The 15,601-nt window shown below is 30.8% G+C and overlaps 1 protein-coding gene across 2 annotated transcripts in view; it reads left to right on the top strand.

Annotated features, from left to right (window-relative positions):
• Positions 1–15,601, top strand: part of LOC149075985 (uncharacterized) — a 73,532-nt gene that overhangs the window by 27,797 nt on the left and 30,134 nt on the right. For both annotated transcript variants that reach the window (XM_089243505.1, XM_089243507.1), the window contains 12 exons: positions 1,694–1,894; positions 2,909–3,003; positions 3,996–4,092; positions 6,582–6,748; positions 7,291–7,411; positions 8,137–8,267; positions 9,025–9,276; positions 9,518–9,645; positions 10,787–10,950; positions 11,196–11,438; positions 13,292–13,613; positions 14,088–14,257. In XM_089243505.1, the coding sequence (XP_089099631.1) occupies positions 1,694–1,894; positions 2,909–3,003; positions 3,996–4,092; positions 6,582–6,748; positions 7,291–7,411; positions 8,137–8,267; positions 9,025–9,276; positions 9,518–9,645; positions 10,787–10,950; positions 11,196–11,438; positions 13,292–13,613; positions 14,088–14,257 (2,091 nt within the window). The remainder of the gene's footprint in view (positions 1–1,693; positions 1,895–2,908; positions 3,004–3,995; positions 4,093–6,581; positions 6,749–7,290; positions 7,412–8,136; positions 8,268–9,024; positions 9,277–9,517; positions 9,646–10,786; positions 10,951–11,195; positions 11,439–13,291; positions 13,614–14,087; positions 14,258–15,601) is intronic.

A 15,601-nucleotide genomic window follows, 5' to 3' on the forward strand; every position in this document is an offset into this window, starting at 1 on the left:
GAGGTTGTTTACCCCTTGATTTCACTGTATTTTAAGCTTACTTATGTTGCTGAACTCCCCTTTATTTCTTTGGTGTCAAAAGATTGCTTTTTGGATGATGACAGCCAGTGTTTGGTTTTAACAAAGTGTTTTTTTTTAAATGGTCTGTTTTTTGAATAGCTTCCTAATTAAGCATATTGAAAGTAACTGGAGAAAATATTTCTATTATATTGGGTTAATAATGACATTAAGAGAATTTTCAAATGCAAAATAATTCCTTGAGTTAAGCTATAAATAATTGAATTTCAAAAGTTGGTTTTTGATAAATTGTAAGAAATATTTATAGTTTAAATTAATATGGAAATAGTGTTAATTACATTAATAAACATTTTGTGTACATTTATTATTAGAAGTTTAAATTATTTTTAAAAAATTTCATTGTTTTTAATGCAAATGCTATTTAAACCAAAAAAGTGGGTTTTTACCAACTCTGATGAGAGCTAACAATACTACTTAACCGTACATGCACCTCATACAAATCCTTTACAGAATTTCTAATGAATTTGTACATGCAAGAACATGTTGTGTGTCTAAATATGCAGTGTCCCAGCGTATTTATGTTGACAGAATTAGGCTTTTTTCGTGGTATACTGGTGCTGCCATCAAACTTCCATATTTTGAAGTGGACATGGCAAATGCTTGAATTTTCCTGTTATGTGAGTATTGTGTCGAAGGTACGCCTGCTGTCTGTGGAGAGACTTTTTCAAAAAGAAGATCAGCTCTCATCCGTGCCTCGAAGTTGGGAAAACGAGTTAGTAATATTGATGTACCTTTTTTCATATAGAAGGAGAAAAAGTACCAGGGCAGAGTTGCCTCAAATTTAACACCCTATGCGTTACACTGAAGTCCAATCTTGATTCCTAAGCAATATAAAAAATACAAAAGCACATTTTAGAACTTCCATCAAGTTTCATGAAGTTTATCTATTCCAGTTACCTGAAAAAAAAAAGGAAGAAAGAGGCCTTTTATTAGGAAAGGTTTCTGGCTACTGGACTCATCCATGTTAACTTCCAGTACTGTGTATTTCTTTTGCATATAAAAAACAGTATTTCTCATGAATAAATAATGGAGTTGTCAGTTGCCGCTCTTGACAAAACCAATTTTTGCTAGAATTTCCTTTTTATCCTAGCCGTGGCGAAAAATTGTCAACCCTGGGTGCAAAGTTTTCTTCACCCTCATTCCTCCTCTGTAATTCAGTTGTGGTGGTGCTGCAGCAGCAGCAGGAGAAAGTAAGACGCTGTGTTTTTTCACCAGTCAAGATAGTTGATTTTGAGTTGCTGAAATGTGATGGTTGTGTTCACATGTGATCATGTTCATCTGTGTTTTACATGAAATACTTATTTCGTTATTATAATGATAAGTAGTTCATGCTTTCAAACAATATCTCTGCTTAAATCCCCAACAATAATTCAGTACTAAAAAAATAAATAATTTAATCAGGACTCTGACCTTTGATTAAAACTATCTAATTAAAATAACATTTTCTTTTCTGAGAAATTAATTTTTCTTCAATTTATAATTTATGAGATGATTAATATTGCCCTGATTTTATTACTATGACTTCAAACTTATAATGCAATATTGTTATCAAGATTTCCTGATTTTACCCTACACCCCTGCTCATTTCTATTCAATTTTTTTATTTCCACTTTAGTCATTCAATGCCTATCACACTAAAGAACACCATAGGCTTCTTGCACTTTGGCGTCATATTCTTTCTTTCCGATCACTGTTCAGTCAGATGCGTTCAACAACAGAAAGAGATCTGCATTCTATTAAAATGCAGTTACATTCAACGTCTCAAGATGTGACAGATGCTTGTTTGCAAGTGGTTCTGTGTCAAACATCGTCAATGGTAAATATATTCTTTTTATTTCTTTCAGAATTATGTACGAGTGTATTATTACTGTGAATATTATAAGAAAATGTGTGAAAAGAAGTTTCCCCAATCACTTGTCACTGTTTGTTTAATGGTGAAGGGGGGGGGGGGAGAAAGAGCACACATAATTTCACTGTAAACACACTGGTGTAAACTTGTATCCAGCCCATGGGCCTGATTCCCCCAACATTTGCCACCATCTTCATAGTAACCTATGGAAATACAGTAAAACTTCTTTTTTGTGGTCACTGGGGTGACAAAAATATTTGTCCATGAAAAGAGGGGTTCAGAATGCATACCTTCATTATATAAGGGGACATTATTATTTGGTTGTAAAAGGGGTGTGACTGCAGCTGAGGGGTGTCCGTTAATAGGATTTTTACTGTATATTAGGTTTGGGGCCACCCCTCCCCTATATTTCCAATAACTTTACACCTATGTGTAAACTATTCTTTGTTATTAGTGAAATGGCCATAAAATATATTGAGGCTGGTATTATATTATTAAAATTTTGCAAATGTTCATTTATAAAACTTGAAAAATGTAACTAATAAGTGCATTGGTTACATTCGAGCAAATGTAATCAATGGGCTTATTGGTTTTTTTCAAGTTTTGTAAAAGATCTTTTATAGTGTAATCCTGACCTAATATCAATTCTGAATCAATTAAAAAAAAAATCTATCCCAACTTCTCCTGGTTTCTTTCTTATCAGCAGTTATATTTGAAAAAAATTGAATTAGTATAACATTCTTAGCATTCATTCCCTTTCATACAAAAAACAATCAAAAGCAATCACAAAGTCATGAAAAACCAGCTAATGAAAGCATATATTTTCATCATTACTCTTATTTATAGGTAATTTTAACAAGTATAAATCTATTAAATTTTAAAAAACAAGTATCTGAATCAGTTACCTTTATATTATTTGGAAATATTAAATTTCTCACACACATTGCTTTTATTAAGAAACAATTTTTTTTTTTACTTCAGGGAGAGGGAAATGTCTCTCTGTCTCAGAGGTATAATGAAGAGGTTTCTGTTTTGAAATCAAATTGGGAATCTGAAAAGTCTGTTCTTAATAAAGAGTAAGTTTTTCCTTCTTTAATTATTTTTCATTTTTCTGTATCTTTCTCTGGCTCTTTCAATTTATTTTGTAAAGTAACCATGGAAGTTATGTATGTTCTCAACTATACAGAATTGTCTTTTAAGTATCTAATATAAACCTACTAAATTCTAAAGAAAGTGTGCAATTTTATTTCTATAGCAACACCAAAAAAAAAGTGATAAAAACGTTATACAGGCTGGCCTGTAAGTCCTGGTTCGCCATTTATCTCATCAGCCTTTCATTGTACAGGTATTGTTTCAATTTAAAAAATGTTCAAAACGTTTTAGAACTCGCCCTGTACTAGTTTTGACAGTGAAAATACAGTGTTTCACAAAATAAAACCTAAACTTTTTGTATTGTCACCCTGTCCTGAAAACCCAATTAGAAACTTGTTGCCCTGTATCTTCTGAGACCAACAAAAAATTCCATGTTTCTGATGGTAATATTCAACTGAGATATTTGAATTTGAAAAACAGAGAAAAGTTGGGAAAGAACAGCGTAAATAAGGGGGAAAAGTGTTGCATGTTTGTTTATGCTGTTCTTCCCCAACTTTCCTCCGATTTTTTAATTCAAATATCTCGGCATGTATTGCACCCAGAAACATAGATTTTTTTTTTTAATCTAAGAAGATACAGGGCAACTTTCGATTGAGTTTTTTAGGGCAGGATGTCAATATGAAAATTGAGATTCTTTTTATTTTGTGACGGTGTATTTTCTCTCAAAACTGGTACAGGGTGATTTCTGGATACATTTTGAGGATTTTTTAAATAAAAACTGTACCTTTCCAATGAATGAATGATGAGATAAAGGCTGCATTAGGACTTACAGGACATCCTGTATATTTATAGGTTTACATAATATCGTTTTTTTTCAAACAAAAACTGTTAAAATTACAAAAATTTTCAAATTTGTAATAGAGTTAATGCTATATATCTTCACAGCAATAATCTGAATCTACTTTTGATATCGCAGCTTACAAGACTTGATGTTGATGAAAGAAAGGTTACAAACTTTGCTTGATGAAAAGGAGAAACTTAGTGATTTACAACAACAAAAAATATACGAGTTGGTATGTGGAAAATAAAATTTTCACTTTATCATATTTTTAATAGTGTTTTTAATTATAAGGTGTGATTTTCAACACTATATTTTAAAAATTGGCTAAATTAGTTGGGTTTTTTTTCTGTATAATGTTCATATTTTTGTTAGCAGTTTTCTTCACCCAGTTTTTCAGACCAATGCTAGTTCATAAAACATTTTGAGTCGTGTAGTTCAGAGGTTCACAACCTTTGGCCTGTAAATGGGTTCCATCATGCTTACTGAAATTGTTTTTAAGTATTGATGCACTCAACATCATAAATACATTGGTTTGCAACTTTGGTGAGAAGTTTCCATCTTGAGTATCTGGCCACAGACTCGTGAGGTTGTTCACCACTGATGTAGATGTTAAAGCACCATATTGTTACGTCAAGTAGGAAGATTTTAAATTTACTGTACATACTCATGTATAAACCGACATCCGCACTTCAGGATCACCAAAACCACAATAAATTGAAAACAAGTCAGGCCCGTCATTTAGAGGAGGGGGCAAGGGGGGATGTTTCCCCCCCCCCCCGGCTTTCGAAAATACACTACAAATGGTATATATATATATATATATATGCATACTTTTAGTACCTGCTCTTTGCCCAACCCCCCCTGGAAAAAGTTGAAATGATGGCCCTGAAACAAGTGTATAAGCCGACCCCCAAAATAAGCGCATTTGTAAGGGAGAAAAAATTTGTATATTTTCATGCATTAAAACTAAAAATGAAAAATAATTCAAAAACTTTGATTTATTTCTTCTGATTCTCCAAGCTATATGTCAAAAGCCAAATCACCATACAGTAAGGCATCTATGCTTTCATCTAAACTGTGCTGTCATTACCATCATCACTTTCAAAGAGGATGTCCGATTCAGTTCTGTCCATTACGTTAGATACAATATTTTTTAAAGGATTTGATGATGATTTTGAAAGGAAAACAGAATTCCACACCTCGTGAACCCACTTGCACACTAGGCCAATGTCTGTTTGTTTTTGTTTTTTTAAGACACCACTTTTGTTGTTCCTTTATCTTCAGAAATCCATTTTGTCTATAAATTCCTTTAGAATGGATAAAAAACTTGTTGATTCTCACATCTAAAGGCTTTAAAGTGCGGTTAGTCCACTGGGCATAAAAGCTAACAGTGTTTGATTTTGTTTGTTTTGGCTCATCATTGGTTCTGTGTGGCTTGAACATAGCTAAAAAACAATTACTCTACTATCTAAAGTAGTACAATGATGTATATCTTCCAGCTAGCCACGTGGAGAACCATGTAACAATATGATTTGGTTGGGGGGGGGGTGATATTTTCATTTTCTCCTCAAATACTGGCACGTGTACAAGCAAGACAACTCCCCCCCCCCCCCCCGAACTAAGGAACTAATTTTTCAACAAAAACACTCTGCTTATACACGAGTATATATAATACATTTTTTCAGCCATGTGATATTAAAAGTTTAATACAGGAATAGAATGTATATTTATTAAGAGCTTAGTCTCCCAAAAATAGCCATATAGCTATGTACAGTCAAACCCTAATTTAATACCACATTTATTTCACAAAATCTTGGCACTAACGAGTTTGACATTATATCAAATCACGGTTTAACACATGAGATACCTTGAAATGGACTATTTGCTCATTGAAAATTTCTGATGCTAAGTGGGATTGGCTCAACATCGGGGGTGCTATAGCAAGGTTTGATTGTGTATCAAATTTATAGCAGAGAAGCAGCAGCAGATATTGCCATAAGTAAAAATTATAGTTTTAGTAACATTAAATTTAATAAATAATTGATCTATATACTATACTATATACCTCATCTATATACTGTTTTTTCATTTCTGTTTTAGTTGCCCAGCTGGTCAGTAAAATATTTCTCCCATTTTTGCATTTAAAAAAATTTCTGTAGAAAATTGAATAAAGCTGACCTAGACACTGACTTTCATGACATGAAGTCATATAAATAACTGATTTAAAAAAAAGACAAAAGAAATAAATAAATAAATAAATATATATATATATATAGAGAGAGAGAGAGAGAGAGAGAGAGAGAGAGAGAGAAGAAAAAGAAAAATTTCAAATCATGTAAACCAAAGTATTATTCCAAACTTATTGTTGGTTAAAATTTTTAATAAAATATATAACAATTATTTACATCAATGTATGAAAATACCAAAAGTAATTATTTTTTTCTAGTGCAGCTTCATCTTGAAACTTAATGAAAGTAATGTACACATTATTTTAAGTACCATGTGTAAAGAATTAATAATTTCATTCAGTGTTAGAACTTAAAATATATATATTTATCATTAACCTACATTTGCAAGCTGTCAAATATTAAAGATACATTTACAGCAAAATCTTTTAGGTATTTAAAAAATTGAGTAAATATCAAATGAGAAAATAAATTGATTTTCAGTTGTTTTTCTCCCTCTTTATGTCTAATTAAATATATTTTCTCACATTGCTAGGAAACACATATGAAGGAAAATTCTGAAGTAAAATCTGCATTTTCTGACCAGTCAGCTGCAATAAACAGATGTTGCAATACTCTGAAAGCTTTATCTCGCATAGTTATTGATGATTCAGAACATAGGACATGGCTTAAAGGAAAAAGTAGGAGCTTCTCGCCCATCAGGTAAGAAGAGTTTGTGAAATTTTCTTCAAGGGTATAAATTATCATTATGACGAACAGTATATATATTTTTAAAAATTAATTTATATTGATTGGTCTGAGGATTCCATTGTTGGTTTTTTTTCCTTCTTCACCGGATTTACTTCACAAAATTTGATTATCATAGCTTTGTCCAGAATGTTATACAAATGCAAATTATACATAATCATTTTTGTAAAAGGCTTAATAGCACTCGTATTCAGTGACACTTCAGCTTATAATGTAGATTATAAACTGAAGTGTCATAAGTTTCTATAATTCAGCTCATAATTTTTTTAAAATTTTCAATTACAATTAATATTTAATTATGGTGAAACTCCTGTGTAACAATACTTAGGAACTGGAGAAAGAAATATTGTTATAAGGAATGTATCATTATAGATGGAATAGATTAACACTATCAAAAGTGTATTGAACTAGAATATAATGTATAAACTTAAAATTTGCAAAAAAAAAAAATTCAAGAAACTGGCATTGAACTTACAAATTTGAAATTCACTTTATAGGAAAACATTGCTATCTGGCTCACAACTATCTCCAGAAGAAATGTCAAATAACTTGGGATTTCAAGAGGGCCTTGTGAACACTATTGAAATGTCATTACGGAAAAGATGTTTACAGGTTGAGGTATGTAACACTTACATTTTATAAATGCATGTTTATTTTCACCCATCTTATATTCTTATATTCATGCATAAGAAAATTTTGAAATTCTGATGCTTGCATTGTGTGGGGCCAATTGATTAGTTGAAAAAAAATAAATTTCTGAAAATATGTGTTATATACATAACTTGTATATCAAATAGCATCAGTAACAAAACAAATTTCTTGTCTTATTTTTGCTTTTCATTGCTTTTCTTGGATCTTTTTCATTGCTTTTCTTGGGTTGGAATTACACTATAATGTTTAATAAAATATCTTTCACAAAACTTCAAAAAAAACCAATAAGCCTGTTAGTTACATTGGCTCGAATTGATGTGCTTATTGGTTCAATTTTTCCAGTTTTATAAAAGAATTTTTATAAAACTTTTATAGTGTAATCCTGGCTGTAACAATGTATATTCGACAGGTGCATGTGTGCGCGGGCAAGTTCTGAAAGGTGTAACAGTAATAATGTCATTATTTAAATAATTGCAAAACTTCATTTCAATTTAATTCAATTAAAATTAAATTTATAGACATGCATTGAACAAAATGCTGTGTGTGGCATGTACATCTCATGTCACAATAATCAAAATAGTCAGTTAATCAATGTTTATAAAATTTTTATTATTGTTCATCTTATACCTGTTCATTATTTCATTTTTTTTTTTTCCAAACTTTTATTCCAACATCTATATCTTACTTTCTAGGAAATGACTTTAAAAGTTGAAGCTTTAGAAGACAGATTAAGAACTCAGCACAAAATGATCGAAAATCTTGAAAATGACAAGCTAAACTTACAAAAATTTATCTCCCAACTTTCAACTCAACTGGAAAATGTGTAAGCCTCTGTATTTTTGTATGTCAATGTATTTTAAATGTATGTCAATGTTGTATATATTTAGGGTATTTCTACTAGTTGTAATTTATCTGTTTTTTTGGACTAAAATTTCTTCCTATTTGTATGAATTTTTGTTACAAAAAAAAAAGTTGCAAATTATAAATTTGCAATAATTTTTTTTGTTTGAAGTATTGTATCATTTTCCAAATATTAATTTTTAGGAATCTTCAAAAAAATTCACAGATTTTAAGTTTCTTCATCACAAACACACACAAAAGAAAAATGTAATGTTATACTTATTAACAGGGTTGAATGAAATTTCAACGTGAGAAAATTCAGTGCATTTTTTTTAATTCTGCCTAATTAAAATTGTGTGAATTTAGTTAATTTCCAAATGGCTATCTAATTAGATATACTGTGTAAGAAAAAAATTTTCTTTAGTATTTAATAGTATCAGAAAATTTGTCACATACAAAAATTTGTTATAAAGAAACAATACAATAGAATATAATTATTCTCACAAACAAAACAGGACTTGAAAAATATCAAAGGATAGCTTTTTATAGAGAGCTTTCTCCTTAAGAAATAATTTTCAATTTAGTTTAATAAATGCATGAACATCTCTGTTCAAATTTGATTGCCAAGAATAATTCGTCAATAAGTTTGCTGTATAGAACTTCTTTTGTATTCATTTTAAATTATTTTGGTTGTAGCATTGTGCTTTGTGTTGATCTTTTTCGGGATATTTATTTTTCAGCCAATATAACACAGAAGGATTCAGGAAAGATATGCAGAAAATTCAAACCACCCTTGTTGAAACAGGAAGTCATAAATCATTCTTGGAACAAATACAACAATCCTTGAATGATCAAATTGATTCTTTGAATGCAGAAAATGATAAGCTGCATCAGTCACAGATGGAACTGCATCTTAAAATTGAACAACTTCAACAGGAAAGGGATAAACTGCTCTTATCTGAGCAGAACTTGAAAGAAGATTTAAATCGAAGGCAAGTATCTTGTTAACCTATTAGAACAATATTGATATAATATATTAATTATATTTTTTTTATGCATTTAAGTTTTAAATGAACCCAATCAGTTTTCTTTTGAAAGATCATGATTGAATTTTAGCCTACAAGAGAAATAGATTCTCAATAAATGTTTATCATTGAAAATGTGAAATGTTTGTCTTGTGTATCATCCCAAGTTCATTTGAGTGCACCTTCCTAATGTTTTATCTGATTTTAGTAATAGAAATATTAGTGAACTTCAAAGGCGTTGTTCAGAACTAGAGACATTGCATCAAGAGTCACAATCAAAATTGGAAACAGCTACTTTAGATAAGGAGCTCTTGGAGCAAGAGAAACAGGAATTTAGTAAGAAAATTTAATTTTTAATGAAAACAATGTCTAACATATGTATTGCACACACATCACTAACCTTATGACTTTCAAATTTTATTTTTTGTGCAATATCAAAGATACTATTCAATCTCTCTTAAAAAAAAGTTTACTTCTCCATTTGAAAAAATAAACTCTTTGCTGTAGTTAAACAAATACCCTAAAAGGCAATAAAGGGTTATGGGGGCTGATAGTTTGGATCCAGGCTATATAGTGATTCCCAACATGTGGCATGCTTATCCCCATAGATACATGATGCGTCGTTCAAAAGATACTTGAAAAATAATCGACAATAACAGAAATTTAATGAGTAAAATAATTAAAAGAGCAAGAAACATTGAATTATGGTTCTGTATATGAGAAGCTATACAAGCTTTTTGTACATATGTTTTAGGAGTTCAGCAAGTTTAATTGATTTCTAGTAATTTGCAGTCATCCTACGTGTCTCCAGAGATGAACCTTCTAAGCATTTATAGGGAGTGCTTAGAGCTTGCAAAGTTGGGAACCACTAGTTTAATATATTTTTCTGTATTATGACAGACTCAAATTTTAAATTTGATTTTGTGAAATTTACTTGATCCTTTTTCGTTGAAGCTGATGAAGCAATTTAGGATTTATATACTTTAGAGCAAGCAGTTTTATGTGTACTTATTGTATTTAATGTGTATAATGTGTAATGTAAATTACTGTATTTTAATGTGTATATGGAATCCTTTGTTGCCGAAATTGATCAAAAAAAGGAATTTCTTATATGGATGGATTATGGATAGTACTATAGATATTAACAAATTTATCAATTCCTTGCAATTTATAATGAGAGTGTCTCTGTGATAATGAACTAAATAAGGTTTTATGACAATAAACTAGTTAATGCATGGCTTATATATTGTGATGTATTATATGAGAGTGATGAGGAATTTGTGGTTCTGTGATGAAAGAAAAGTATATTTTTAATATCTTAAAATAAGAAATATCTTTAGAAACTTTATTCCAAAGTATATCTTTGGAATAAAGCAATATATCAAATTTTGGGCAATATATAGATATATTGCCCAAAATATCAGTTGGTCTCCTATACATGTTAAAATATGGTAACTACTCTTGTTTTCCAAACCAGGAAACAGTATAAGTAAACTTGAGAAACAGCGCTCTGACTTGGACCATCATCTGAATATACTGATAAACGAAGAAAAATCATTGAAGAGTTCTGTTCTCTCCATGGAGACTCTCAATGAATCCCTAAACAAGGAAAAGCAGGAGCTGAACAAATTTATATCAGAGGTACATACCTATCTTTAATGGCCAACACTGGGAACTGATATTGTAAAAGTGATTTCTTCGTATCACTTCACAAGGAAATAAATTTTCCTCCACCAAGTTGCATGTTTGATAATAACTTTCATATTTTAAATTAGTGTCCCAAAAAGGGTTATTCAATGAATGACTTAAAATTAAACTTTGAAATTTCATAAATTTGATTTTAAATTCTTTTAATTTTTAATAAGATTCTTTATTTTTTTTCACAGTTAAGGGCTGAGAATGAATCATTAAAAAATAAAAACGTGGATAAAAGACTAGAACAGGAAAAAGAAAAACAAGAACTAAAGTCCAGCATTGAAGATTTTCAACAGAAGGTACAAGAAAATGAATGTGAAAGAACTTTGCTGATGACAAAGTTAACATCTCTTGAAGAAGAAAAACAAGAGATTGAAGAAGAAAATAAAATAATCATGCAGCAAAATGATGATCTTAATAATACAGTTATAAAGGTAGGGATACACCTTTCATACACATCTGCAAAAAATTTATTTTCAGTGAAGGTTTTATGATTGATGTTTGGAAGTGTATATAATTTCTTTTTTAGTTTCTGAATATAAATGTTATTGATAATAATACAGGGAAAATTAAAATATTTTGTACGTCACAGAGGCAGGCATGAGAAATTAAAGATTGTGATTGTAGTGTATTTAAAATTTTTTCCAATAGGATGAATAGGATAAAACGAATCATGTATTGTTAACACTCTGTTGATCCAGTGTTTTGATTAGGACAGTTTGCAGGGAGCTTTTCTCTAACAGAGTTAAAATTAAAATTTTACATGCATATATCAAGGAAATATATCTGGATATTATGCTGATGTAAACTCGAAAAGAAAAGTCACACATCTGGTCTCTGATGGGACAAAGTAGTCTATCTTTCTTTATATGCATAATTAGTAAATTAGATGTTGAGGACAATACTAAATTTTTGAAAATTATGTCAACATATCTACCAACAAGGAAAAGAGTCGCTATGTCCCTGAAAATTATAAAAAAAAAGAAGATTTTTTACTGTTTTTCTCAAAAACAAAAAATGTGTGGCGTCTTAGAAATTTAACTACTGTATTTTAACGTGTATAAGGAACCCTTTTTTGCCAAAAATTGAGTCCTAAAAATGGGAGGGGCTTCTCACAGAAAGATAGTATTACAGATATATCTTTCAACTTTTTTTTTAAATTTCAAGCCCAAAAAATCCTGGGGATTCCTTATACACATTAGAATGTTGTAATGTCTAAATTATTTCATCGAGCCTGGCTTACCATGGGTTGTCATTAACTTATTAATGGCAGTTGGTAAGAAAATTTGCCATTCGATATTTTAATTTTTTTTCTTCGCCAATAAAATGGTGGTAGTGGTTTCATTCAGTTTTTTTTTTCCTTTAAAAAAATCAGTCATCTTTAATGGGTTAATCCTATCACTTTTTTTCTACATTTATGTATTTTATTTTATTTTTTTTAGTTTCTTCATTTCTTTAAATTTTTATTTGCTCTATATTAAAAATTGATGTACAAAATAGTAGAAATAGAAATACAAAATTATATTTAGAATTAGAATATAAAAAAAAATTCATGTGGATCATAAATAAATTTAATAAATTATTATTGAATATCTCAATTTTATTGTGACAAGAAAAATTGCTTCAAGATTATTTGTAGGAACTTTGTCCTTTCTATGTCAATTCATATTCAAATTATATAAACTATGAGAATAGGTTTTGATAAGCCTTTCATGTGATTAGCGAAGTTTTTCGGCACTTTGAGAAAAACTATATGCCACAACCAGGGCCGTCTTAACATCATCAGAGCTTCCCCCCCCCCATGCAAAGTGATTCTCTGGGGGGTACCTAACTGAAAATACCTGCCTATCAATTCACATACTTTTTTTAAAAGTCGCAGTATTTAGTTTTATTATCATAAAACCACACACAACACTAGATACGCACTCAGACTGTTAAGTACACACACTTACACTTCAGGCACAACTCACCAGGTAGTAAATTGCCTATGGCGATAGACCTGAATTATGCTCCATTTGTAAGAAAGAAAGTCTTAATATCACAGGCTTCCCCATGTAAGCCAATGCCTTGAGACGGTCCTAGCCAAAAGTTTTATTTGAACTTTTTCTTAACTGTTTTTCGATTTCCTTTGAGGAATTAGTGGCATCATCATCAAATATTGAATCAAGTCATCTTGAGTTCAATATTTGTTTTGGTCGAAAATAAAAGTTTCCTTTATTTGTTTCATATTAAATGTACTGTGTAATCAAGATGTAAACAACCAAAACAAATTTTTGTCCTTTTGTAGCTGAAGAATCAGTTGAAAACCTTAGAAGAGGAATTGGATATGACTAAGCAAGGAATGGATCTGTATCTTACAAGTAGTGAAAAGATGACCCAAGAACAAGCAACAGTGGTTCGAGAAAGAGCATCACTTTCTGTTAGGTTAGATACAACTGAAGTTGAACTTAAAAAAACATCAGAACTTGTATCCGCTCTGAAAAATGAAAAAGAGCAGCTTGAAAAACTGCTCTACGAGTCTCAACAACTTGGAGTCACTTTACAGAAGGAGAAACAGGAATTGGAGAAAGAAGTTCAAGATAAAAAATGTCAGATCGAGTTACTGCAAGGTATGGCAATGAAAACCAGATTATAAAAATGTGTTTGCAATTTTTTCCCCATAAATCATTTATATGGCTGCTCAAGCACCTGCTTATCTTACCAAAGATTCAGACCCAGGCCTGTCAACCTGAAAGTTAGTGTTTTAAACTCATAACTGCCTAGCAATTATGAAATAACTAGCTACTAATCGGTCCCCGTGATGGACTCACAGTGCAAAGGACATAATGGTGGTTGGCTGAAGTTTATTTTCTATAATTTTTCAACCTTCAAGGCACCTTGCAAGTTTAAAATATGCAGATGGTTTAGAACATGCTAACTTTAATTATACCTTAAATAAACTTCATATATGTAAGTAGCAGCAAAACTAAAGCATAATAGTAAACAATATTTTATGTACTTATTTTGCATCTTGGGAATTGCTTTTTTCTAATGTTGTATTATTTTACCAAAGGAATAATGTAAAATAAAAATTTAACTTGCAGGTCAAATTAGTGGACTCCAACATCATAATACAACTGAATCTGAAATGTCTGCTGTTCAGAAGGATGAGCTTAGTACAAGGTTGCTCCAAATGGAAGAAGAATATAATATGATTATTCAAAACATGCGCCAGACACACAAGTTAGATATGGAGAACGTAGCAGAAGAAAAGGTGCTTAAGTCCATCAGTGTTTTTAATGCAGTTGTAAATTTGTATGTGCTGACTCTGGAATGCTCTCCCTCCCCCGCATGTAAAAGTTTGTGAATTTATCTTGGTCTGAATGTTGAAAAATTATGTTAATGGCTTGCTATGCTCTTTCTGCTTGTACATCTCAGCAATATCTAATTTTATTTAAAATTTGCTCCCATGTTATCAGTTAAAATTAGATTAACTGTTGCAGGCAGAGATACAAATGCATTTTAAAGTTGAATCAGCTTCAACTTAAATGTCCTTGATTAAAACTAGTCTCAAAGTGCATGGAATGACTGTGGTCAGATGATATCTATCAACTTAACTCTAAACTGGATTACAAAGAAATTATCATAGAGAGCTTCAGTTTATAACTAATCTTGTCTGTATTTTTTTAAGTGCAATATAAGAGAATCTTGTTATACTGCAACTCAATATTTCCCAATCTAACATCACACAAGCACAATTATATCACTCATTGTTTTATAAAAGCTGCTTTTACTTAACTTGTATATTGTGGTTATAATATTGTGCACAAAGTGACTGATTTAGATTGATGATTGAAACATGACTGCAGAATTTAATCATGCCCCCCCCCCCCCAGAACCTGTTGTATAACAGGGTTTCCTACTTCTGGTGGGTGTGAATGAAATGGAGGCGCCAGCCATATAGACGATAATTTATATCTTGTTCCAGCTAATTGCTTATACTAGAAATCAATGAAGATTGTGATATTTTAGATTAGATAAATTCAGTTCCAGATTCTATCATATGTAAGACAAGATTATTGTGCGATTATCTACATAAATACAATGGTACGATTGTGGATGATGTTATGATTAACAAAATTTTTATTCCGGATTCCTTATTGTATATATGCAGGGCTTGTCCTACTTTTCATAATTTTTTGTAAAATGTCCTTTTGTCCTACTTTCTCGGTTTTGTCCTGCTTTTTCGGTTTTATCCTACTTTCTAGTTTTTGTCCTACTTTTCCACCAAATCCTATTTACAAAATTTGTGTAATTGGTTTTAATTTAGCAGGGAGTCATTAGTGTTGTCAAATAGTACAAATGTTGTAGATTACAGTTAATGATTCTGCCAAAGCAGAAATTGTATCGTTTTCAAGGTTATTTGAGGGCCATATGTGGACGCCCCTCAAAATTTATAGGTTTATTAATTTTTTCATTTGCTTAGTTTGAGGATTCAACAAGTGGAGTAGTCATTAAAAACTTCTCTCTGGATAGATAAAAATAATTTTATATTTACTTTTTTCGTGGTCTTGGACAGTAGCTAACATTTATCATTCAAAATTATGGTGCATTTGTC

The sequence above is a fragment of the Pholcus phalangioides genome, unplaced genomic scaffold, assembly GCF_987345545.1.
Source record: "Pholcus phalangioides strain wild (caught in Gottingen) unplaced genomic scaffold, Ppha-v1.0 ptg000015l_1, whole genome shotgun sequence".
Classification (NCBI taxonomy): Eukaryota; Metazoa; Arthropoda; class Arachnida; order Araneae; family Pholcidae; genus Pholcus; species Pholcus phalangioides.